The sequence below is a fragment of the Neurospora tetraspora genome (genome assembly GCF_033439725.1).
Source record: "Neurospora tetraspora strain CBS 560.94 chromosome Unknown B0H65scaffold_2, whole genome shotgun sequence".
Lineage (NCBI taxonomy): Eukaryota > Fungi > Ascomycota > Sordariomycetes > Sordariales > Sordariaceae > Neurospora > Neurospora tetraspora.
Window position 1 is genome coordinate 5,306,897 of NW_026944384.1, and position 24,052 is coordinate 5,330,948.

A 24,052-nucleotide genomic window follows, 5' to 3' on the forward strand; every position below is an offset into this window, starting at 1 on the left:
CGGTATGTAGGTACCGCATGCACGATGCAAGGCCCATGTGGGGGAGTGGGAGACGCCGAGCCGCCCTTGAGCTGCCCTAAAGAAACAACACCCATTAACGTTTGGCCCAAGGGGCCCAGGGGGCGGATGACGGCACGGAAAGATGAACAATAGAACACATATGAAGAAGGTTAATGGTATCTTTATTCAATAGTGGGTATCCAGCTCCTTAACGCAATGACAGGCTTAGGTTGGCCTAATGCCACTATATCTTCCCATGGCGTGACAGGATCATAGCCCGTCATCATCTTCATGATCTCCGAAGTGGACACTGTATCATAACTATGTTGTTCCGCTGTGTCAAGAATTGAAGTCTTGACATGTTCGAGTTCCATACTTCTCCGAACGCGCACCCCATCGCCCCAGACCCTTTTCTGCACGGTCTAACTTGGCGTACTGGGAGTATCCGCCAGAGATTCTTGGGCCAAGATATCTCTAGGCTTGGATCCAACGTTGGTCTTGCGCCCTCAGACTTGTAGGCTTTGTGGAGCGGTCAAATCTGTCGATGGGCGGGCCTCTGGAGAACCGTGACGTTTCAACGGTCGACCTGCCGCCGCATTTGAAAGCCCATAAGAGGTGCTTCCATTGCCCGGCGAGCTCCTCGAGCAGGATTGATGCCCGTATCATCATGATAACACGCTGTACCTCAAGCCAGTAACTCCGCTATGCATTTCGTCTTGAGCATCTTTGTTCATCACTCGTTTCGAACCTCTACCCGCCGAGTTCAGTAGGGCTTCGCAACCTTTCTGGGTTCGCTTAGCCCGGTCTCGGGGTCCTTGTATTCCTTCCAGTTGACGGGGTACATGGTGTTTCCAGCCTCGCTTGTCGCCATGATGACACCGAGCTCGTTGCGCGCTGTCGACAGGTAGTAGCTTGCTTGGTCACCGAGAGAAATCTAGTAGATGGCAGCACATCAGTAAAGTGTTCAATGACAAGAAGAGGAGAAGAGCACTCACCACCTCAGCTCTGACAATATCACCGGGCCTGAAGCTGTCGTAGATCTTCACCCTGTCCTTCTCTGTCGCCCTCACGTCCTGCACTCTAATCAGGCCCTGCCACTCGGCCTCCAGAACAGTATCGCCACAAATCAGGATGGCCACGACCGCTTGGCGCGGCATGATGCGAATCACCCGGCATAGCACAATGTTGCCCACTTCAGGCAGCACCTCGCGCTTGTCTGACGAACCCGCTGAGCGCAGTACCGAGATGGTCGGCAGCTCGGCGGGCGTAGTCTGGGTGTTGATGATCTTGTTCAAGCGCTTGGCAGGACCAGGCGCCTTGGCAGGCTGTGTGATGTTGACGACGCCGAGCAGCGAAGAGTAGAGGTTCGACTCGTGGATATGGGTTCCAGGGCCGGGTTGGAACTTGGAGATGGGGCCAAGGAATTGGCCGGGGATGGCCATCGAAGGGGAGGAGGATGTCGTCGCCATTGTGTCGGTCGTTCTGGGTCGATGACGAAAGTTTGCGAAAGGGTGGAAAGTGGGATTGTAAGAGACGCGGTGCGACGCGCAAAGGGAACTAAACAAACTAGAGATAACGATACGATAGAACGGACCCCGCGGCGATAACAAATTACCTAGAGCTTCTGATAGATGTTCGGATACCGAAATGTGATTGACCGGGCCCGCGGACGGGACTCAATGACGGAGGGGCACCGAAAAATTGGAAACCCCTGTCGGAGTGCTGCCGGACGAGCTGCCGGCGAGGGGAGCTTCTGAAAGCACTCCAGCCTGCCGGTGTGTCTGTCCCCAATTGGTCGCGGCAGTGGCTCCCCTAGAACTCGTCTCAACGCTATCCGCGCAATTGAGCGTTCTCATTGGCCAAATTTGTGGAAAGTCAGACGTGTCGGAAGTCGCGACACCCGCCTGGGCGGGCATGTTGCAACAGCAACCTCAGGGTCCTCCACAAGGAATCAGGGGTTGCCGTGGGTTGTTGAGGTTGGGATCGCGAACCCCCCCTGTCGGCGGTGGAATTGTTGTGGCCATTGTTTTGTTTCTTTATAATTCAAGATTCCCATCTTCTCTTTCCCCGGTTTCTCCTTGTGTTCTTGACATTGTGCCGTCTCGTCAATCGCAAACCGTCACAATGCCTTCCAAGAAGCAGTCCTCCTCCGGCGGCAACAAGCCGTCCGGCTCCGGCTCCAGCTCCGGCTCTTCCTCCGGTTCGTCTTGCCGCTGCCGCTGCCGCTGCAGCATCGGTGGCTGGCTCAAGTTCTTCGCCATCTTGTTCGCCCTGGTTGCGCCTATCGCCTACGTCCTTGAGCAGCGTCTCGAGTCCTTCTACGTCTTCGATACCGAGCACCTTCACGATCTGTCCAAGCGCGCCATCAGCGCCCATGGCAGCGACACCAAGGCCATTGTCAAGTACATTGTCGACGAGCTGAACGAGCGCAACGGCGTTGCGCCCTACGTCAACAACGATGAGGAGTGGGTGTTCAACAACGCTGGTGGTGCCATGGGTGCCATGTACATCATCCACGCCTCCATCACCGAGTACCTGATCATCTTCGGTAAGCCCCCCTCCAAACGCTTTTCTCAGCATTCTTTGGACCTATAACTAACAACACACTTCACAAATCAGGCACTGCCATCGGCACTGAGGGTCACACCGGCCGCCACACCGCCGACGACTACTTCCACATCCTCACCGGCACTCAGACTGCCTACGTCCCCGGCGAGTACGAGCCCGAGGTCTACCCTCCCGGTTCCGTCCACCACCTCGTCCGCGGCACCGTCAAACAGTACAAGATGCCCGAGAGCTGCTTCGCGCTCGAGTATGCGCGCGGCTGGATCCCTCCCATGCTGTTCTTCGGCTATGCCGATACCCTCAGCAGCACGCTCGATTTCCCTACCCTCTGGCGCACCTCCGTCGTTACCGGCCGCGAGATGATCAGCAACTTGCTTAAGGGCAAGTTCTAAGCTTGTTGTTAGATCTTCTTTTTGGTCTGCCCCCTTCATGGGGAGGGGTGTTGGAAGAACGCAAAAGGTTTTGGAAAGCATGGGATAGAATATAGAGTATAGATATGGCTTTTTCGGCACAGGGGGATGTACACATGCTGCTGTACCTTTGCGCCGTCTATGTTGGACCGGAGTTTTTGGTTAGACCACAACCTGCCTATACCCATATCTACGTAATGTAATCAAGACATGACTACAAAGTAACCTCTTCTTGGATCATTCATCGCCTTGGTTTCTCCATTCGCCGGTGAGTCTTTGACATCAAGCAGCTGTGACCTTGAGAAGACGCTCGGGTTGACTTATACCTGAGCTCTGGTTCAGTAAAGCCAACCCTTTTCAGAGAACTTCCTCGTTGCTGCCTTCAAAACCAGGCCTCTTCACTTCTCTCTTTACTTCTCTCTTTACTTCCCTCTTCACTTCTCTCTTGATCACTAATCATGTTCTCCAACATCTATACTTCACCACCACCGTCGTGTCCCATCTTAGCCTGCCTCTTTAGAACACCATACTTCTACTAACAATACCATCAACGAACCACAGGAGCAAACAAGGCATCCAAAGCAGCGTCGCACAAAACATTACGATACACACTCACACCATCTCGGCTTTCTTCGGCACGTTCCTTCCTTTCTCTCTTGCTTCATTCACACTGGACCAAACTGAGTGCCGTGATGACGATGAACAGTTGGTTGGCCTTATCTCGTTTCCTCGTTTGTTCTGCCGGGCAGTCCGTCCGTCCGTCTGTCCGTCATCACGCCACTACGCCACCACGAGACGACGAAGAACGGAGAGATGGGTGGTTTCACAAGTGACGACGATTCGTCCTGATTTCAAAGCTAAGATAGCCGGCTGATTAAGATATCTTACAGGAGGATATCGCGGCTAAACTATGTTTTGTCGCCACCGTAATTTTCTTTGGAAATACGCGACGCTACTGAACAGAAACAGGATAGTAGATGGATGGGATGGATGGGTGACTCCAAAGTTGCCGTGCTTGTGTGTGCGAGAGATGGCTGACACGACGGGAGAAAGCCATCATCGCGATGTTCGAGGCCGCTTGTTGTGATGCTTCGTGATGTGATGGACTCCCAATGTTAGACAAGCGCTAGGTATACATACGCTACTCTCGGTCATGATCTGGTGATAAGTTTACTGTTATGTTGCTGTTGGACAATGGTTGAAGACAGCTCTAAGACTATCCTAGAATTTCGAAATATTTGATCTTCCTTAATTGAAACTTCGAGTTTGCGAAAACATTGTCCAGCGGCGGGTGTTATCTTCACCATGTCGTCAACGTAGATAGCAGTTTGTTCGGCTTAGTACTGCCGAGTTGTCATAGTTGGACTATAGAGACTCGGGATCGTGACTTGGCGACAGTTCATCTCATCTTGTTTCCTTGAAGACGTTATATATGGCACATGAATTCTCCCCATGACCAAAGCTTTCCTATAGCTGTGCGCAAAGCCGTCATCCGTAATTATAGTACGAATGTTACGAGTAGAAGGAACTTTGGCTCTGAAGCGTTTGGCGAGCCATACTATCTCAGGCGGTCGACGGGCAGTTAGTTTATCGAAGTTTCCTGGGTTGCGGACCCGGAACCAACAGAGCTGATCGACGTGTTGACCGGAAACCCATACCCATCTCCATCCCCGCCCGTCGGGCATCGCCATTCTCCTCATCATCGGTTTCTCGCAATTGTTGTTTTAAAAGTCGACATCGTGAGGTTACTTTTGGAGTTTTAGACCCCTCATCCGAAGTGGATGAAGTGGAAGCCCCCCGTGGAACCATCTCCACTGTCCCCGTACTTCCGTTCGCACTGGTGCAAACCGGCCCGGCGCTTCCAGGGGGTCATCATCTTCTGACCGAACTCACCTCCGCGACTGCTCCGTACTGCCAGACTGCCCAAGGCCACAAGGCCACCCTGCATTGCAGAACTGCCCGTGTGAGAAAATTTTCACATCAGAACAAATTTTCCAACGGCCTCGTGACACTGCTCGAGCGAACAGCTAGGCCGGATTTATGGTTCTAGAAGTCATACAGTGGAACCCGGCAGTGGAGTGAGGTCCAATGTCGCCATGTTTCCGTGTGTTCGGGGCCGCATTAGGGTGTGTTGGTGCTGGAAACGCCAGAGCGGGATGGGTTGACGCCGGCGTCGTGCCGCCGCTTGTGCTTGTTTTTTTCCCTTCTTGACCGCTACGGCATCCAGAAGAACTCCTTTCTTTCTTTCCCCGCCCTTTGACCCGCCAGCAGGAAGAAAATTGCGGGGAAGAAACGGGACCTGTCAAGCTTGTTTCGTAGGCTCGTAGGGGCGTAGGGCACTGCGGTGCGCTGAAAGAGGGCCCCCCGTGCCAGTGTTGCTATCGGCAAGGCTCTCCCGATAGTGTCTATTGTTGTGTGGTTTCAGCCGAGGTTTCAGCGAGCCAAACAGCATGGGGACACGGTTCTTGACAACTTCTCTGGACACAAAAAAATAGGTCAGCCGAGAACTTTGGTTCCTTGCATAGGCGACATCCGCGGAAATGTTGCTCGCGGGAAGAACGAGGCAGCGAAGTCGGGAGCCAATGCCGATCCAACATTGCCAACGTCGACAGTGGTGGACGACATGGACGCCTGTGGGAGGGTGACTCAAGTGCAATGAGACTGCCCCAAAAGGGTGTTAGTGAGCCGGTTTGTACGTAATTGAAAGGGGATCCGCCGGCATCCAGCCTCACCAGCGTCGTTTCTGCCAGCTTTTTTTTGAACGATCCGACTTTTTCTTTGGCCTGTCAGAGGTGTACTCCGGCTGTCAGGGAGGTCACCGCCAAGCAATAAGCACTGTTGCAGACAACGGGTAGCTGGGAACGACGACGATTCGACTCGAGCCTCCTGGAGGAATCATCCATGGACGACGACCCTCCGAGAAGGTGGTATTGGTGTGTTATACAGACCCAACGGCCAACATTCAGCAACCCTCAATCACGTCAATCAACGGCAGAGAAGATTCCAGAGCGGTGACAGGTCGTATCGGGACGGACTCCATGTAATGCTATGCCAAAGAGTCGAGGCTTCATATAAATTGCGATTTTGGGATCGATGAGCGCTGAGAGCCTGACCGAGTGGTCTCGCCAGACGTCTTCCGCAGCTGAGCGGCAAGAGCGTGGGAGATGCCAAGAAGCTTTACTAAAGAGAATGGGATTCGGGGACTGGATGGGGAAGGTATAAGGTAAGAGCAACCTCTTAGCTGCATGAGAAAGGCCGGAGCCGCCTGTCGTCCACACAGCGTCCGTCCAAACGTCATCGGAAAGTTTTTCGGCGCCAGTTTTAGCCTCTTTGCGCTACGGGCATGGGGGAGGAGCGAAAGGATTCGATGTTTGGATTTTTAGGTGATTTTTGAGAAGGAAACAACGTCCAACAAAGCGAGGCACGTGCGAGGGGAGGAAACCACCTGACAGACAACAAACTGACAAGGTAGTAAAAAGCTGAAGCCAGGATCAAAGACAAAGGCACATGACCCGTCAGGAGTCTAGGCCTGTGCAGGCCCCAAGAAACAACGAAATGCTGTCCTGATAAACATTTGTTGATCGACAATTTAAACCCTGACCTGCCATGTCTGCCAATGCTACCATGGATTTTTGTTATCACGTCGGCGGCTCATGCCGAGCAAAACGTCTAGCTTATCGTGTTTATCTGATTCATCGAGAAGGCGACCACACACCACACCTCTTGCCCGTTTGGGTTCCATACTGTACAAATGTACCTTGATGGCTGCCCGGTTGACCGCTCTGTGAGATTAGAAAGCCGTGCAACCACCACGATCCAATTCTTTTGTCCCATATGCCCGCTGCGGTCGTACAATGTACAGATATCCTCGACTGAAGGCATCGTGATTCGGGTGGGTTATCTATCGCTTATCATTCCCCGCCTCGTCTGTTCCTGTTGTTCCATTGCAACTCGCATTGCACAGACGACACTGCACCAACAAGACAGGTTTTACTCTGGGACGGCACCCCCTCAGCCGCCATGCTTGAAAATCATGGCCTCGTGGCCCTCCTTAGCTGCACCTTTATCTAGATACCAAGACCCGGTCAGACCGGGACTGCTACTTCAGGTACCGGTATCCAATTACCTGGGGTACATAGGGCGATAGTGGACAACCTCAAGACTGGGGAACATGATCCCGTCTGGAGAGCTTCCGCGTCTAAAGAGATAAATTCCCGTCTGGGTCCTGGGCCTTGCTTCCGTCGTCGCCAATGTCGTTTTCCCCACGATATGCTATCTGTCGATGATGCCAATTGGACGGATAACCGTTGCCATGAATGCCATGAAGAATCTAAATTCACAGCGTGCCTGGGCTCGCTTGCTTGCTTGCTTGTCGTCCTCGAAAAGGAGATGGGGCTCTCGTCGTCGACGAGCAGGGCCATGGTCCAGAGTGGAACCCGGTGTCGGGACGGGGACCGTGGTGTGGACTCGCGGTGGACTGCAATTCCTGGCTCCATCAACCCGGCCCGTAAAATGGCAAATTCTTGTCACTCTCCTCCGCCTGGTGTTCGCCTGGTGTCCGCCTGCCCTGGAGCCGCTGAGAAGGAGCGAGCGGGACCACTGGCAGGAAGAGAAGCCATGGCCAGAAGGCACCATGCCCGGACCATTGCGCGCACCTCGCGGGCTACTTGGATGGTTCACCCAGTGGATAGCTGCTCGCAATGCGATTGGCCAGAATCGTTTTCTATTTGCTTCCCTTTGTTTGGTGGTCGTCGAGCCCTTCGCTCTCATCTTCAGTAGCAGCCAGGGGATCTCCTTGCTATTAAACCGCACTCCGTCCCATACGCTCGCGCTTCTCTCGCTCTTGTTTCGATTTCAATCTCTCTTGCCCGTTGCTGTCACCATCCTGCTGCTGGCTGCTTCCGAGTTCTGAGTCCTTTGGAGATTCCTCCCCGTTGTCCTCCTGTTAGTCGGCCTTCCCTCAGTTCCCTATCTTATCGGCTGCCCATATCTGCAACATCCGGATCTTTTCAGTTGTCGATTGATCTTCGAGTCCCGTCCCTGACTTGGCAACGCAGACGGTATCGTTTTCAGACATTACAACAGGTACGAGGAACTTGTACATATAAAAGGTACTTACATTATCTTGCCTACTTCCTTCCCTCCACCTCCCCTGCCCTGTCGCCCTGTCCAGTTTCCCGTCCTGCCCGCCGCCTGCGGTTTCTCACCCACCCGACCTACCTATCCAATTGCCCCGCAGTGACATCCAGCACTCAGTGCAGCACGCAGTACAGTACATCTCTAACACCGCCATTGGAACCCCGCTGATAGATAAACGACGGGTCAAGAAAGAAAGAGAATACGCCATCGACTCAGCAGGGCACGATACCGCCATTCCATCCGCGGTACACGGGGCCACCGTTCCGCCAGCAAGCACATCAGCAGACCAGAGCAATCCAATCAAATCCGCTGCCCTGCACTTTCCTGGCAATTTCCTGTCCTCGGTCGGCAATTTTCTCACCGGTATCGCCTGCGCCGCCCTTGCGCTTCCAGAACCACGATCGCTGCTTAGCTCGACTTTTTTTTTTTACGGCCCATCATCACCCTCCCTGCCGCTTCCGAAAAGGGTCGCAACGGGAACTTATAGCGGTGGTCGCAATAGGAAATTCCTTTTAGCGCATTAAGCAACCGGCAAGAGCATTTTTGCGCCAACACCTGTTCGAAGAGGACTCCTGTTTTCTGGGGAGACACAGCATCTCTAGCCGGGCCCTCTCCTCGTAGAAAAAGTTTGAGACAGTCAGGGAATCTTTGGGAGGACGGTGACACCCGGCCATCGCACTACAGCCCACCATGCCGGCCGAGATTCTATCAGAGCTGCCACTGAGGCCAGCACCAAGAGACATCAAAATCCCCAACACCATGCACAATGAAGAGAGGCGGCACAAACACTCTCGCTCCTCCTACTCAGAGCTGTCCCCTCTCATGTCGCGGAATAACTCTCTGACTTGGCGTCCTGCCAAACGCCCCATGCCGACCCCCGATAAGACGATTGCGGTCATCAACGCCGCCGGCCGACAGGCTGCTTCTTTCATCAGAGTAGCCACTGCCGTTGGCTTCCACGTACGAGCCCAAATGAGGAATCTCGAGGGTGTTGTGGCCACCGAGGTGTCGACGAATCCCAACGTTACCGTTCTGCAGGGCGAGCTTTACACCAAAGAGACCCCTGCGGAGAGTGAGAAGGGACAATGTGTCGACGTCACCAAGAATGGTCCCATCTCCGGCATCGGCGTGAACCACGCCCTCATTTCCGAACTCTTCAGAGGCGCTCAGCTCGCCTTTATCAACACCACGTTTTACGGAGACGAGGAAAGGATTGGCATAGCCCTGGCAGACGCTGCTAAAAAGGCCGGAGTCCTACACTACGTCTACTCCTCGATGCCCGACCACCACGCCTACAACAAGGACTGGCCATCACTGCCGCTCTGGGCATCGAAGCACCGTGTGGAGGACTATGTGAAGGAAATTGGCATTCCGGCAACCTTTGTCTACACCGGCATCTATAACAATAACTTCACATCGCTGCCATACCCCCTCTTCTGCACCGACTTGCAGCCGGACGGATCGTGGATCTGGCAAGCGCCCTTCCATCCAAACGCCAAGCTTCCATGGCTCGATGCTGAGCACGACGTGGGCCCGGCTATCCTGCAGATATTCAAGGACGGCGTCAAGAAGTGGGGAGGTGGCAAGCGCATCGCCCTAGCATACGAGATGCTCACCCCTCTAGAAGCATGCGAGGTCTTTGCCCGGGGCGTCGGCCGACCTGTACGTTACGTCCGCGGACCAATCGAGGTCAAGGTCAAGATTCCCGAGGGCTATCGAATTCAGCTGGAGGCGCTCGAGGAGCTTTTCAACCTACACAATGAGGATCCCGAGAAGCAACCCCCATACTTCGGCGACATAGAGCTGGAGAGAAGTTGCCCCCGGGCGGCCCTGGAGCTGTGGGAAGGCCCAAGAGGGTTGGAGGAGTACGCTCGCGAGGTGTTCCCACTAGAGGAGCAAGCCAACGGCCTCACGTGGATGATCGAGGAGGACGACGGAGGCGGCGGCAATAATATCGACAATAATCATAATAACCACCACCAGCAGGAGGAGCATTACCAACACCAAAATGGACATCAAAACGGGCACAATGGGATGAATGGGCATATCGTAAATGGTGGAGTCGATTCCGAGAGCGAGGAGGAAGAGGAGGATTCCGATTCCGATGACGAGGGATTGGTGATGCGGGGGAACAAGCGGGCTGATGAGGAGTGGCTCGCGTAGCAATCCATCCACCTCCACCACGCGATCGAATGTCGGTAAAAATCGGGGAGCAGGCAGAGCAAAAAGGGGAGCAAATGGAATCCAAAAATACCCCTCTTCTTACTGTTATCAAATTATTTTTCCTTGGGGAGTGAAAAGCAAAAAGAGAGTTCTCAAAAGCTGGAGTCGGCAACCGGGGACTTTTTACATTGGGTTTGTAATATCATTTTTGTCAATTGAAGGTTCATCGGATTGGAGTGTCTTGTCACCAAAACACATACGCGCAGCAAAAGACATGGCAAACGGGTGTTGTGTTATCATGGCATTGTGTAAGCGGCGTGGTGCGCAGGAGAGTCTACATGGTCATTGGGGGTCTGTCTAGGTTTCAAAATCGAAAGGGAGGAAACAGACGAGCTGTCTGCTGAGATGGCGTTGGACGGTTGGAGTTACTACGGCGATAGTATACACTATACGGGTCTGCATATGTCCTTGCGGTCATCATACTTTTACGGATTTGACTGTTGGTTGACTTGAACTATCTATCTCACCTCACACTATCGAAACTGGATCTTGTGTCTTTGTCATTGCAGCACAAACACTGATGTTATTGCTCTGTGCTTGGAGTCGGGTTCTTCTGCTAGGTATACCAGATGCGTGTGTGTATAGAAGGAGTTGATAGGGTAAACTATTCAATAATGAAGTAAACCAAAAAGACTCATACCATTCCCTGGCAACATGCTGCTCCAATGGTCATATATTGCGTGGGCAACAGATGCTTTCGAGACAACAGGAGCCGAGAGGGCTCGTAGCAAATGCAAGTCAAACACGCCTCGAGAACAGACTCTGTTCTGTTGATGACAAAAAGTGTTCTTTTGACAGAAGAATATCAACTCATTATTTTAACGCCGAGCAAAATGAAAACCCTATGTGTGTGAAACCTCTATGACCCAGATGCAATGTGGTATGGTATCCCCCTTTTTGCTGGTAACCCTTTTTTGCTTCCCTCCCTCAGTCCTTCTTCCCCTGGTGCTTCTTCCCCATTTTCTGTTCGCTGTCTGAACCCGACATCTCCAACCCATCTAGCACCTTTCAGAACGCCGCTATTGAGATTGGGCCGGCTATGGACGGATCGATGGGCTACTGCATCCATCCATATCGATGTCGTTGTGTGCAAAGTTTGGCTCGTCGCCCTTCGACTATCAAAAGGGGCCGGTTGGGGCTTTTGTGTACGGTGGGTGATGGACTCGTTTTCACAACGGCCACTTCCTTCCTGGGGCAGCAGTCCGTTCTAAAATGCCACGGATGCTCCCTTCCCATTCATAAAGCCTCGCAATGCAATGCAGGCGACGCAATGTTTGATGTTCACCTAGTTGTCCTCAACCACCTTACGAGGCAGGAGCACCAGGGAGTCTCTCAATGGCGTACTTGCCCTTGCCGCAAGACATGATGGGCACACCAGGAACCTTGCGGATTCTCCTCTTCAAGTCCCTATCGTTGGCTGTTTTTTCTCGTGTCAGTAACCATGCATGTCCTATCATAGACTCAATAACCGGAAGGGCTGAAGAAGAAAAAAAACACATACTAGCAACGATATATATCCTGTGCTTCTGAATACGCTCGACAATGCAGTCATCGGCATACGTTCCCTTGTGGTCGCAAGTGAGACGAGTCCACCGCTCGTCACGGGCAATCATCAGCGCAACGCGGTACTTGGGCCCGAGCTTTTCCAACTCGGCCATGACGCATGATGTGATGATGATGTTGACCGAGGCAAAGAGGCAGTCCATGGCTGACTCCATGAGGGGGAGCTTGGCGCCGACGGTCCGGGAGAGGAAGTTGGTATCGACAAGGACGTTGTAGGGAGGCACAAGGGCCTCGTTGTGCTCGAAGAACATGGACGAAGGCATCTGGGGGATCTCTCGGACGGCGGCCTCCTTCTTCTTTTGCAACTCCAACTCTTGCTTCTTCTGGACGTCGGTCTTGCGGCGCTCATCGTTCTTGCCGATCATGCGCTTGACCTAATGAATGTGTTAGTTCATACATTTCGATTTATAATATGTCTGATATATCGCCATGCTAATCATCAACACACACACATTGACCATTACCCCAAGGGGACTGAGGTCATGGTGGGTGGTGAGCATGAGATGTGAGATGAGAAGGGGGATTATAGAAGTCACGTGCCGTAGCGAATTTTCTTGTCCGTTTAGCGACACCCATCTTGCCGAGATCTCAATGATGGATTGAAGTAGAAAAACTCGGTTGCAAAAATCGGGGTGTCGACCGTTGTTGTGTAGATTTGGCGGCCAAGATGAATCGGCGGTTCGTCAAGAATTCGGGCGGCCGCAAAGTGGTGATACTGAATTTGGTGGTGAAGGCGATTGATGGTTCGTATAAAATTTTGGAGACACACCAGTGAGAGCAACCATACACTGCAGTGGTCGGGTGGTCGGTGGTTGCCAAGCAGCTTCGAACCGACAAGTGGCAACCGAGCCTGAACACCGCAAAATGGGAGGCGCACAGGCCAGTCCAGCAGCTGGTCACAGATGGCAGGTTGGATAGCGGGAAGCCACTGTGCAAGTGCAGTGCTCCGGCGTGCTGGTCCGGGGCACCTCAAAGAGAGACAGAGCGCTAAAACATTCGGCTTCAGGCTTCGAGGCCAGCCGCTGGAGGGACAGATGAGCACTGTGCAGATAGCGACCATACACACGGACTGCTGCATGTTTCCAGCGACTGGACCCAAGAAAGGAAGGGCCGGACGTCATGCCGTCAACCGTGCAGCTGTGCATGAGAAACAAAGTGGGAAGCAGCAGAGACATTTGACTTTTCGATTTTGTTCAGATGAGGGGAACTCAGGTCCGCCTTTCGGAGGGCAAACCGCAAAATCTCAACAGCCATCACGGACATCGATGGAGGCAGGAACTTCAAGAGTTCAAGGGCTGAATAGCGCCCTCTGTCTCCATCCGCCAAAACCCTTCTTGCAGGCGTGCTGCAAGGGCCGTTGCTGCAGCCACCGAGTGTTGGCATGCCATGAATTGCATGGCTTTCGCCCTGGAGGATTCCCTGCCAGATATTATCCATGTGTCGAATCATGTCCCAGCCGTTTTTCACGAACGATTACTTGCAGCTGAGTAGCTGAGTGAGGGCTGAGAACAGACACGACGTTACGTTGCCCTGAGCTGGGGACGCCGCGGCGCAAATGTTTCCCAGGCACAATTCCAGTCAGAATCATGGGCGTCTCCGGTGCAGTGGTTGTGAGTGGTCACCCTGAGTGGTTCCTTCCGTTGGGTCGGGTTGGTCTGGGGGAGCAGCGCCGCAGGAATGGAGAAAACGGGGACCAACACGAGGGCGAGAAAGGCCCAGTCAACTGCCCGTCACTGCCCCCCTTCCTTGTTGGCCCTTGGTACAGTACCTTTTTGGGTCCCATGGGCGCCTTCCAGGTTCTTCCCTCTCCTTTTCCCTGGCACTCATTCAACCTTTCGCTCCAAAGACTCCGTCGACTCCATCCATGCATCTCTTGGTCAATCTCCCTCCAAAGACGACCATGACCTGATTTGGTCAAGTTTGCAACACTCGTTCACTTTGGAATCTCATCCAGACTCTGATGCTGCTCTCAGCAGGCGCTTGATTCTACTCTCGTTTTTTTCTTAGGTTTACCACGGCACGACGCCCTTGAGTAACCACCAATTCCCGGTCTTCGGCCACTCACCACCCTCACATCGAAAATTCCGGATCGTGGCTGCAGCCCGTCGTCGATCTAGCTCACTCTCCATCAAGAGTTTGATTCGTGATACCTTGGTGGATTTAGGGACCGATTCCCTTTTCTCGGTCCTCGTTGCCAAACCCCTTCTTTAGTTGTCCCCGAATCCGAAGGGACACAATCACAGCGACCATGCTGTCGCCACCACTGTCGCTGAAGCGCTCCTTGCTTCTATCAGCCCTCTTCGCCTCTTCCCTACTATCGAATGGTGTATTGGCGCAACAAAATAACAACGACAAATCAAGTTCATCATCGTCGACATCTCTCTCCTCTAGCTCGGCCAAGGCAACGGCCACTCCTACTTCGACCGGCACTGATAGCATACCCCCCTTGACGGTCGGCAACACAGAAGCAGCGACGGGACCACCTGCACTCCTAACCGGTCTTCCAACTCTCACCAAAATTGGTATCCCGGAATATCCCGCGCCGACCGTTCCTCCCACGCAAAATGCGCCCTTCATGAAGCACTCGTCGCTCCCCGACGGCACCGTCTTCATCTGCGTCGGCGCCATCCTCGGCGCTTTCGGTCTGGCTGTTGTCATCTGGCGCACCGTCATCGCATGTCTCCTGCACCGTTCCGTTGAGCGCGCCGCCATGGCCCAGTCTATTGGCAGCGACAAGGCCTTCCCGCCTCCGCCCAAGTTTTACAAGTATCAGGACCTCAACTCGAACCCCTCGCTCGTCGCCGGCAGCAACACCGGTGCTGCCGGCAACCGCCGCAAGTCGCGCGGCCCGGCGCCCTCCGCCGGTACCCCAAGCCAGAGTCAACTGTTTTTCTCGCCGACTGCGCAACAGGGAGACCGCAACAGCACCATGGCCAACAACCGCCACTCGACCTTCCTCCCATCCGGGTTCTACGCTTCTTCGGCCGCTGCTCCTATGGGCCACAGCCACGGTAATTCGATCAGCATGTCGAACCTCCGCCCGATGTCGAGACGGCCTAGTGGTGGTAGCATGATGGGACAAACGCCGCCTGAGTCGCCTAATGTTGGACCGGTAATGGGAATGGCGACAAGGACACCGTCGTCGAGAGCGTTCAGCAGCAGCTCGGGCAACCAGTTGAACAGGTCCGAGAGCGAGCGCGCACCGAGCGCATTTTTAGATGATTTGTTGGGAGATAACCCGCAGGCGTTCCCTCCTCCGGGTGGGTACAATAACCCTGGTTATCATGGGGGACATCATGATCCTAGGCACAGCGGGAGGTACTAAGCTGGTTGAGGATTCGGATAACGGAAAAAGGAACTACAGGAGGCACTCATGCTGCAGAGATCCCAGGACGGGAACATCAAGTCAAACCAGCTCCGGCCACCGATACCCTGCGGTGACAGGGCTGTACACCTAATCCAACCAAGTTTCCTTGAACATCTGGGGAGGCATTCAAAGATCTGGGGAGTTCAGCGGTTCGGGGTTTGAAAAATACCAATCATCATCATTATCGTCATCGTCAACGCCTTCGCCATCATCATTACTTACCATACCTCTTTTTATCCAATTCGGTCTTAAAGTACACACGTATAGTCGAATACCACTTTTGGTTCATTCTTAATTTTTTACAAGTGTCTTTCGGATGGAGGACTTCTGATGGCGTTTTACTGTCTGTGTCTTTGGCTCCCCGGCTTCCTGTCTATCAAATCGTGCATTGCACCAGCACTGCAGTAGCATAGGCCTAGCGAAATGACGTGCATATCTTGGAATAGAAGGATTAGCTTCCACGTCAACGATCACGGTCTTCTCTCACTCAGTCAGTTGGCTGGAGATAGCTTCACATCCTTTGCGTTCTTGCCTGCCGCCTTCACTTGATGGTCTTCGACGACACGACAGACTACATAGTCCTCCACTTAACTACCATGCTCCTTCTGCTCGTCGATTCGACCGACCACATGTCGTGTCCTGAATACGTCCGAATCCCGTCTGCTTCTACATACCTGTCTTTGATTTGTCTCATCACCGGCCACCAAAACTGCAAGACAACTGCCAGATCATGCAGCTCTCCGGCCACACGATTCATTTATATCTAAAGTCGCGCAGGCGCCTGCCTGCCCGGGTCTTTTCCTGGTTGGTGCTATTTTCATACAGCAGGCAGGTATGCCGGTAGCTGGGAGCTAGCTACCTGGGTCTTCTGATTTGTTTCTGCATAGGTACGTGACGTGAGTGGTAGGTGACACCAAAAGCGCGCCCGCGCCCCAGCCAACTGAAGTTGTCGAGTCTAGGTAGAGTCTGGTTGTGTGGAGTTTCACAGCTTGACTTTGTGAGACTTGAAGATGGACGCGGGCGGTGTCATCGTGTGCATCATGTGTGTTACGTTGGGTTTGCGATGTGGTGAGGGATGTACCGAACGACATGAAGGGATAGCTTGTATCTTCGGGATAATAGGCAACATACCTACGCGTGAATGAACAGTAAAGGAATAATTTAAGGCAGCTAGCTAGCGTAGGGATATCCTATATAAACAGACAAAGACATGCATGCACATGGATCCTTAGAGGTACGCAAAACATGTGATAATGTGATATTATGAACTTCTCGAGATCCATTAATCAGACCTCCTTCTTTCTACAAGTAAGTAATTACGTGTTTACACTATGTATGTACTTTTCTTTTATAGGTATTTTCTTTTCTTTTTCGCTTTGCTTTTCTCCATTCCCTCCGTCTCAGTCTTCTCTTCTCTTCGAGTTTGGTATCATAAGCCGCCATCAATCAGAATCAGTATCAACATCGAGAAGCCATCATCTCATCTCATCTATCATACTCATCATCCCTCTTTCATCTCAGGCACACCCCTTTTTCTTTCTCTTCCGTAGCCAACAATCACACCCTTTACGCAGCTTACAACGCCCGATCATTATCAACAACCTCCCTCGCCAACCTGATATCCTCACTTCTAATCCCACTCCTCTCACACATGCCCCTAAAGATACCGCCCTCCATCTCAAACAGCTCCTGGGGGGGACCAATCTCCGCAATGCGGCCCTTGTCCATCACGCAAATCCGGTCGTAGTTGATAATAGTCCTCAACCGATGCGCGATGCACAGCAGCGTCTTGCCGCGGAACGCGCTGGCCATGGTGCGCTGGATCTTGTCGTCCGTCTCCATATCGACGCTGGAAGTGGCCTCGTCGCAGACGATGATCTGGGAGCCGCGCACGAGGGCGCGGGCGAGGGCCATGAGCTGGCGCTGGCCGAGGGAGAAGTTGAGGCCGTCTTCTTCGACGATCGAGTCGAGGTTGATGCGGTTGTTGGAGTTGCCGTTGGTAGCAGCGGGAGCGTCGGCGACGACGATGGCGTTGCCGCTGGCGCTGGGGGTGGCGGTTGTGGTAGTGGTGGTCGCTTCGTCCTGGACGAGATCGGCTTGGCGCAGGGCGGACCAGAGCTCCAAGTCGGTATGCTCACCGAAGGGATCGAGGTTGCTGCGCACGGTGCCGCGGAAGAGGGTCGGGTCTTGAGGAATGATGGCGAGGCGGGAACGGAGGTCCTGGAGACCGATGGTGGAGATGTCGATGCCATCGATGGTGATGTGACCGCCGGAAATCTCAACGAGACGGAAGAGCGTAGACATAATAGAACTCTTTCCTGCACCAGTACGGCCGACGATACCAATACGCTCGCCGCCCTGAATGTGCACGTTGAGACCCTGCAGAACAAGAGGAAGACCAGCACGATAACGCATCTCGACGTTGTCGAAAACGATCTCACCCTTCTCAGGCCAGCTGGGGCGCACATCGATGGTCTTGGATGGGGCCTCCTCCTCAAGCTGGGTCCCGTAGTGCAAGAGACGCTCGACGGCGTTCATGCCGTTCTCGACTTCGGCCAGCTGACGGACAGTGAACTGAATCATCTGCACTATAGCCAAGATATAGGACAACACCAAGCCGGCAATCGAGGGGTTAACCGAGAAACGGGAGGTGACGACGAGAATACCCGCGGTGAAGACCAAGAGGTTACCGATCATATCCAGTCTGGTCGATAGCCATCTCTGATTCGAATAAGTCAGGAAGTACGCCGAGTCCATGTTGTCGATAGCCTTCCTCATGTCCACCACAAACCGGTTCTGGAGGCCGTACGCCCTGATGGAGGAAACACCAGACAATCCTTCGTTGAACTTGGCGAACACATTGGAACGAAGGACGGCCTCAAAGCGTTTGACCTCGCGAGCCGATGAGCGATAGTAGCCAGTAGCAAAGAGGAACAGGGTGAAGAGAGGTACGAGCGCAATGGCAAAGTAGTAGAAGTATGCGATGATCAGAGCAAAAGTCGAGATAATACCTCCCATGCTGAAGAAGTACATGCGCATAGCATCCGTAAGGTTATTGTCCATGACGTCCACATCGCGGCTGAAACGGTTGGTGATGCGACCAAGAGGTGTAGTGTCGAAGAAAGACATGGGGGCACGCAACACGCGGAAGGTGGCCTGCCTCAACATGTTCTTACTCGCCGTAGTACCGAAAATTGAGAGGGATACCATGAATGCGAACATAAGGAGAGCTTGTAGCGCACCGAGACCAGCGTAGACACCGATGTACTGTCCCAGACTGAGGCCGAACTTGTCAGAAGTCCACCACGACAGCCACAAGCTGGTCACGATGTTCGATCCTTGTGCGATAACCAAAAGTATGAGAACGATGGGTGCGTTGAGATACGAGCCAGAGGCCTTCACGTAGGACGTATAAACCGACCATGGAACGCTAGCCACAGCACGCTCCTCGGCCTGCATGAGACCCTTGGCCTTCTTTTTCTTCTTGGGCGCTTCTTCCTCGCTGGCTACGACAGGAGCTTCGGCTTCATCCTTCTTGTCTTCTTGGGCGGTCGATTCTAGGAGCTGTCTGAACTCCTCGGAATCCCTCATAAGATTGTCGAAAGTATCCACAGCCTGAATACGACCACCATCCATCCAAATGATGCGATCGCAGCGGTTGAGAACCCAAAGCTGATGAGTGGCCAAAATACGGGCCTTGTCCTTGAGCAAACCAAGAATAGCGTTATCGAAGATATGACGACCAACGTGGGCATCGACAGCGCTCAGGGGGTCGTCCATGAGAACGATGTCGGCATCGAAGTAAATCGCACGGGCGATGTTGAGTCTCTGCTTTTGGCCACCAGAGATGGTGATACCTCTTTCACCAATCTCGGTCATGTCGTTGTTGGGAAGCATATCCAAATCCGGCTGCAACGCGCAAGCCTTGATGACATCGCGATACCATTCGGGGTCCATCTCCTTTCCAAAAAGAATGTTGTCCTTGAGAGTCGCGTTCTGAATCCAGGCGTACTGTGGGCAAAAAGCTCTGTGAGCACCAAGAATAACCTCGCCGCTGGTCTTGCGCATGTCACCAGCCAAAGCAGAGAGCAGTGAAGTCTTGCCACTGCCGACGGTACCAATAACGGCAACCAGCTCGTTCCTGCCAATGGTGAAGTTGAGATCCTGAAGCTTAAAGGGCTCCCGTTCTTCGACCAGGGTGCTCGAGTCGTCACCGGAAGGAGGAGTGGCCGCCTCGACATCCTTGGGCTTTCCCTTGGGAGCCTTTTCAGGCTTCGATTTCGGACCGGCACCGCCCACTGTCGACTCGTTCTCTTGAGTTGGCGTTCTTTCCCAGGTGAAGGAGGCGTCGTGAACTTCGATAGCGTTAGGAGCATCGAGCTTGATGATAGCTTCATCCTCCCGTTCCTCGGCAAGCAAGAAGTCCTGGATACGGGCGAGGGAGGACCATGCGTCCGTCACCTGACCGATGACCAAAGGAAGCATGTTCAATGGCATTCTAAGACCGTTGAAGAGGGCGAGAGACGAGAAGACCTTAGCCGGCGCCAGCCCGTGGCTGGTCAAAGAGTAGGTGATGAAGGCAAGCATGGACGCGAAGATCGGAAGCGAAATACTAATGGCCATGATCGCATTACGAAGAGCCAGTAACACTTGAATGGCTGATACCTCACGATCGCGGAACTCCTGCAGACGCTTGAGAAACGAGCTTTCCCAGCCAAAGAGCTTGACGAAGCGGACGGACTGAAGAATTTCCTGGGTCAGGCCAACTCTCTGATCGGTGATCTTGTTGATGGCCTTTCTGCGGGCGAAGAGAGTCTTGATGGCCTTGGTGAGCACGGGGATACCAATAACCAACAAGGCAAAACCGGCGAGCGCGCTGTAAGTCAAGTTGACAAGCAGCAACACAAGAGTGATGAGGATGGTGACGGGGGCGGTCCAGATAATGTGGAACAAACCGGAGGCTTGGTCGATTCTGTAAGTATCAACGCTCATCAGGTTGATCTGCGAACATGTTAGCCACTGGTACCAGGTCTGTTTTCTTCATGATTGCACTCACGATTCTTCCGTTGCCCCAACCGGCACCATCATCTTCGGCACCAGCTTGGCCCTTTTTGCCCTTCTTGTTGCTCTTCTTCTTCTCCTTCTTTGCATCCTTCTCTGCAGCCGCCTTTGCAGCGGGAACGTCTGGGGCATCGGCACCACCCGCCTTGGCACGACCCGAGATGACCATGGACTTTTCGTAGATCAAGCTAATCAGAGAGGCCCTAGCCATGCCTCCGATAAGCATACCGCGGTAGATGAAGTGGTTAATGCACAAGCTCTGCAAGATTTGCATGGCCGTGACACCGAAGACCAATCCCAAGCCAGATCCGATACCCGGTGGTGGTGCGCGCGAGTGGTTGGCGACCCAAGCGTCTGTTGCGAACTGGATGAGGTAACGAAGAGTGAAAGGCGACATGACTTGGAGGACAGAGGCAGCAAGCTGACACATGCCACCAATCCAAAACTCCCAGAAGAATGTTTCATGCAAAGCCCAAAGCAACGGGTACTTTTCCCCCTTTTCCACTCGCCGCTTATAGGACTCTCGCATCCTTTCTGTGAGGGGGTCAACAGAACGGTCTGGGTTGACCTCGTAGATATCGTTGAGCTCCAACTGTCGTTTATACCCGGTCTACAGGTGTGTTAGTGAATGCTCCAGTATGCATATAAGATACTGGTTCACTTACCGTCATCAAAGGACCCATCCAACTAAAGTAGAGCGACTTGAAGAAACCGGCATTGTACTCTGGCGATGGCCTCCTCGTCTCTGGGATCGGTTCGATTTTCCCCCATCTCAGAGGGTTTGGTTGTTTGTACCATGGCTTTGGTTCGACATGAGGGTGGATGGTAGCGGTCGTGGTTACGCTGGTGTTGGTGGCATTGGTCCTCATCCGGTTCAGCTCGGCCCTCTTCTCGTCGTTCTCCTCCACAGACGATGAGCCAATGGCAATCTTTTCGAGGTCATCATCATTCCTGGGCGCTTCCTCGATGTCATCCTCTCGATGTCTCCCCTTTTCGTTTGGGGATTCGGCCATGTTGGGCAGCCGGGCTTATAGAGAAGCCTTGCTAGAGGCAGTGGTTGTGTACTTGGTAAACAAGGAGAAGACTGTAGTCTCTCGTGATCGGCGTGGGAGATGAGCAAAAAATTATTCGTTTGTTGTTGTTGTCATTATGCGCAAAGGGGTGACGGTTGCCCGGGGGGCTGGCAGGTCGCAGGTCGCAGGTAGACAGCACGTCACCGGCGCCAAGTTGAAGTCAGAGGTGTCGTTACTTGACCGAGTTTAAGGTCTTGTGCCTTTCAGGTTGCAGTAGATCCGAAATAATAATAAGCAAACGAGGTGGAGCAAGAGATCTGACCAAGACGTTTGAAGGGTATTAAAAAATAAGGTGAAGGGTGCTGGCCTGTGAAGGGAGAGAGAGCCAGGTTTTGAGCGAGGATCAAGCTGTAAATGCGATCCCCCGACTATGGTGTATATACCTAGTTGACTTGGGTACCAAACCTTGAGATCAACCTTGGGATGGAAGGGTATTGTATAAGAAAGCAAAAAGATAAGACGCCAAATCAAAAGGGAAAGAGCAAAAAGGCGGGATGGAACAGTGAAAAAGGTGGACGGCACCACTTCGGCCCCGGTGTTAAGGTCCCCCTGTGTTGGGTGTTGGCTCCTCCTTCCCTTGTTGTGTACATTCCGCTGTATCTTTCCTTTTTGTCGGTGTTGCAACTCTCAAAGCCCACTTCTTCGCCTTCTCTCCATCGTACTTTTCTTCGAGAAGTGGAATCAGAAAAAATGCTTAAAGATCATTTCTCCACCGCCGTCACCAACCCCCCAGACCACCGCTAGAAGCTTCAAGCCATGGGGACGAGGAGAGCTCCAAAAATCATGAGAGGGAGTCGGGGATCGGGGTCAGAAGACGCCGCCGATGACGCCTCCAAACCGCTGAGGTCTGAAGTCGCCCACAGCTGCAAAGGGAAGGCTCCCCAATGGCCTGCATCCGGTGGAGATGACCGGTCCCGATTTGCCGACCGACGCAGGCAACGCCCTCCTCCACAGCGGATCGTTGCCGTGCTTGGCGCTGCATAAGGTAAAGCCCACCGTTGTCCACGTTGATTTCTTTCGGCTAGAAGCACAACAGAAGCCTAGACGTTTTCTAGGCACCCCGCCTGATCCTGACTTTATTTCAGTTATGCGTGTACACATCTGCTTTTCAATATTAAGCAATGTCATACGAATGCTCGTCTTCAACTTTGGACGACATATCAATCATCAAGAACAGACCAGACCAGACAATGCAATGTTTTGTTTCGACACCTCCATTATCGACCTGCCCAATTAGTCACTTCATCTTGGCTTGGTCGGTCATAGCTCCTTAACTCCGAGCTTTTATAGCTGGTGTGGACCTAGGTACTTAATTCCACCCCGAAACACCACTTGAAAGGTCGAGAACCAACATTCCCTCACGAAACCGGATAAAACGGCACACCAACACGACAGCCTGCCTGTTAGCCTGCCTGTTAGGGAGGCACGCACGGCAGGGAGGGTGTACATACGTGCGCTACGCGTTGCCTTGCCTTTTCTTCCATGCACCTCGCTTCCATTTGTTATCAAAGACATCAAGTGACTGAGCTTTACCACCTCCCTCGAGTCTTTAGCGAGCTGGACACCGCTTTGATCAATGGAAGAGATTCTCGAAAGAAGCGGTATCACTAGCGCAACTACTCCCCGGACTCTATAACTTCTTTGTTTCAACAGACGAGAATCGGCACCGCTCCGGGCTCCGAGTTCCGAGTTCCATGTACATAGTAGGACCACAGTGAAAGTGAGGCGGAAATTGCACGTTACGTCTGCTGGAGCCGTTGTGATCGCCGTGTTGCACGGGTAGCAAGATAAGCTTATATCTATCTTACCTCTGTCTATCCGGACGATGCATGGTAGCGGGAAAGTATCACCAGTTGACACTCGGTATTCATGTCCCCAGAACTGCTTTTTGCAAGCCCAATTCAACCCTCAAAACTCCCATCGAAATCGTAATCGAACACCCGTCATGCACGGTATACATCTACCTACCTATGACGCACCTTGATTGCCATGATTGCCTTAACTGCCACCTGCGCTTTTCACACATGTACTCCCGTTTGTTTACTTGCCGCAGTGCGTACCTCTACATCTCTACATCTCAACCGCTCAGTCACCCCAACAACGAAAAAAAAAACTGTAAACGACGCTTGCTGTGGGTGGTAATGATTCGGCTCGGCGCCGGCGAGCATTCCGGGCCGTAGCCCGTACGTACCTGACGCTTATCGGTGCCGAATCGGCGGCCGACTTACAAAGTGGAAAGCTTACGAACGGCCTGGGCCCTCCCTTTTTGTTTTTGTTTTTGTTTTTGTTTATGTTTATGTTTTGTTTTTTTTTTTTTTTTGTTTCTTCGCTTATCTTGGGTTCGATACTTCTTCGAACCATGACAAAAACAATCGTCCACTCAGTAACTAATGTCCGAGTTGGCCACTTGGTGTCCCTCTGAAAAGTGTAGAGTGCGCTTGTATGTACTATGTATCATTCGTCTTTGTGTGTTTCTTTTTTTCAGACACGTACGTGTCTGAGTCTTGATGACGAACGTGTGCACATCATAGAAAAGAATAATGGTGGCCTCGTAGCCTCAAGAAAGAAAGACTACAACTTGAAAGAGTTGGGCATCAAAAACATAGCACTTGAAAAACAATTGTCACAACCATATGCCAGTATCATGAGTC

At 52.8% G+C, this 24,052-nt stretch overlaps 8 protein-coding genes across 8 annotated transcripts; 4 read left to right on the forward strand and 4 right to left on the reverse strand.

Moving 5' to 3' along the window:
• Positions 1–568: 568 nt before the first annotated feature.
• On the reverse strand, positions 569–1,735 carry B0H65DRAFT_132430 (uncharacterized protein). Its single transcript, XM_062820825.1, has 2 exons — positions 996–1,735; positions 569–934 (listed from the first exon to the last, which is right to left on the reverse strand). The coding sequence occupies exons 1-2, from the start codon at positions 1,467–1,469 to the stop codon at positions 764–766; spliced, it is 645 nt and encodes a 214-aa protein (XP_062685030.1). The 5' UTR covers positions 1,470–1,735; the 3' UTR covers positions 569–763.
• A 389-nt stretch (positions 1,736–2,124) lies between these two features.
• B0H65DRAFT_507112 (ERG2/sigma1 receptor-like protein) lies at positions 2,125–2,957 on the forward strand (the record flags this gene model as incomplete). Its single annotated transcript, XM_062828114.1, has 2 exons — positions 2,125–2,548; positions 2,620–2,957. The coding sequence occupies 2 exons, from the start codon at positions 2,125–2,127 to the stop codon at positions 2,955–2,957; spliced, it is 762 nt and encodes a 253-aa protein (XP_062685031.1).
• Positions 2,958–7,057: 4,100 nt separating this feature from the next.
• On the forward strand, positions 7,058–8,098 carry B0H65DRAFT_132599 (uncharacterized protein). Its single transcript, XM_062820827.1, has one exon. The coding sequence runs from the start codon at positions 7,258–7,260 to the stop codon at positions 7,885–7,887; it is 630 nt and encodes a 209-aa protein (XP_062685032.1). The 5' UTR covers positions 7,058–7,257; the 3' UTR covers positions 7,888–8,098.
• A 706-nt stretch (positions 8,099–8,804) lies between these two features.
• Positions 8,805–10,277, forward strand: B0H65DRAFT_440588 (nitrogen metabolic regulation protein nmr; the record flags this gene model as incomplete). Its single annotated transcript, XM_062825479.1, has 1 exon — positions 8,805–10,277. The coding sequence occupies one exon, from the start codon at positions 8,805–8,807 to the stop codon at positions 10,275–10,277; it is 1,473 nt and encodes a 490-aa protein (XP_062685033.1).
• A 1,364-nt stretch (positions 10,278–11,641) lies between these two features.
• B0H65DRAFT_440589 (Fcf1-domain-containing protein) lies at positions 11,642–12,265 on the reverse strand (the record flags this gene model as incomplete). Its single annotated transcript, XM_062825480.1, has 2 exons — positions 11,642–11,754; positions 11,839–12,265. The coding sequence occupies 2 exons, from the start codon at positions 12,263–12,265 to the stop codon at positions 11,642–11,644; spliced, it is 540 nt and encodes a 179-aa protein (XP_062685034.1).
• A 45-nt stretch (positions 12,266–12,310) lies between these two features.
• Positions 12,311–13,064, reverse strand: B0H65DRAFT_132443 (uncharacterized protein). Its single transcript, XM_062820826.1, has one exon. It carries the CDS (start codon positions 12,976–12,978, stop codon positions 12,463–12,465), a length of 516 nt encoding a protein of 171 aa, XP_062685035.1. The 5' UTR covers positions 12,979–13,064; the 3' UTR covers positions 12,311–12,462.
• Positions 13,065–14,028: 964 nt separating this feature from the next.
• B0H65DRAFT_132741 (uncharacterized protein) lies at positions 14,029–15,520 on the forward strand. The gene has a single exon (XM_062820828.1). The coding sequence runs from the start codon at positions 14,149–14,151 to the stop codon at positions 15,223–15,225; it is 1,077 nt and encodes a 358-aa protein (XP_062685036.1). The 5' UTR covers positions 14,029–14,148; the 3' UTR covers positions 15,226–15,520.
• Positions 15,521–16,829: 1,309 nt separating this feature from the next.
• Positions 16,830–21,582, reverse strand: B0H65DRAFT_132760 (P-loop containing nucleoside triphosphate hydrolase protein). Its single transcript, XM_062820829.1, has 3 exons — positions 20,994–21,582; positions 20,324–20,938; positions 16,830–20,268 (listed from the first exon to the last, which is right to left on the reverse strand). Exons 1-3 carry the CDS (start codon positions 21,339–21,341, stop codon positions 16,843–16,845), a joined length of 4,389 nt encoding a protein of 1,462 aa, XP_062685037.1. The 5' UTR covers positions 21,342–21,582; the 3' UTR covers positions 16,830–16,842.
• Positions 21,583–24,052: the final 2,470 nt, after the last annotated feature.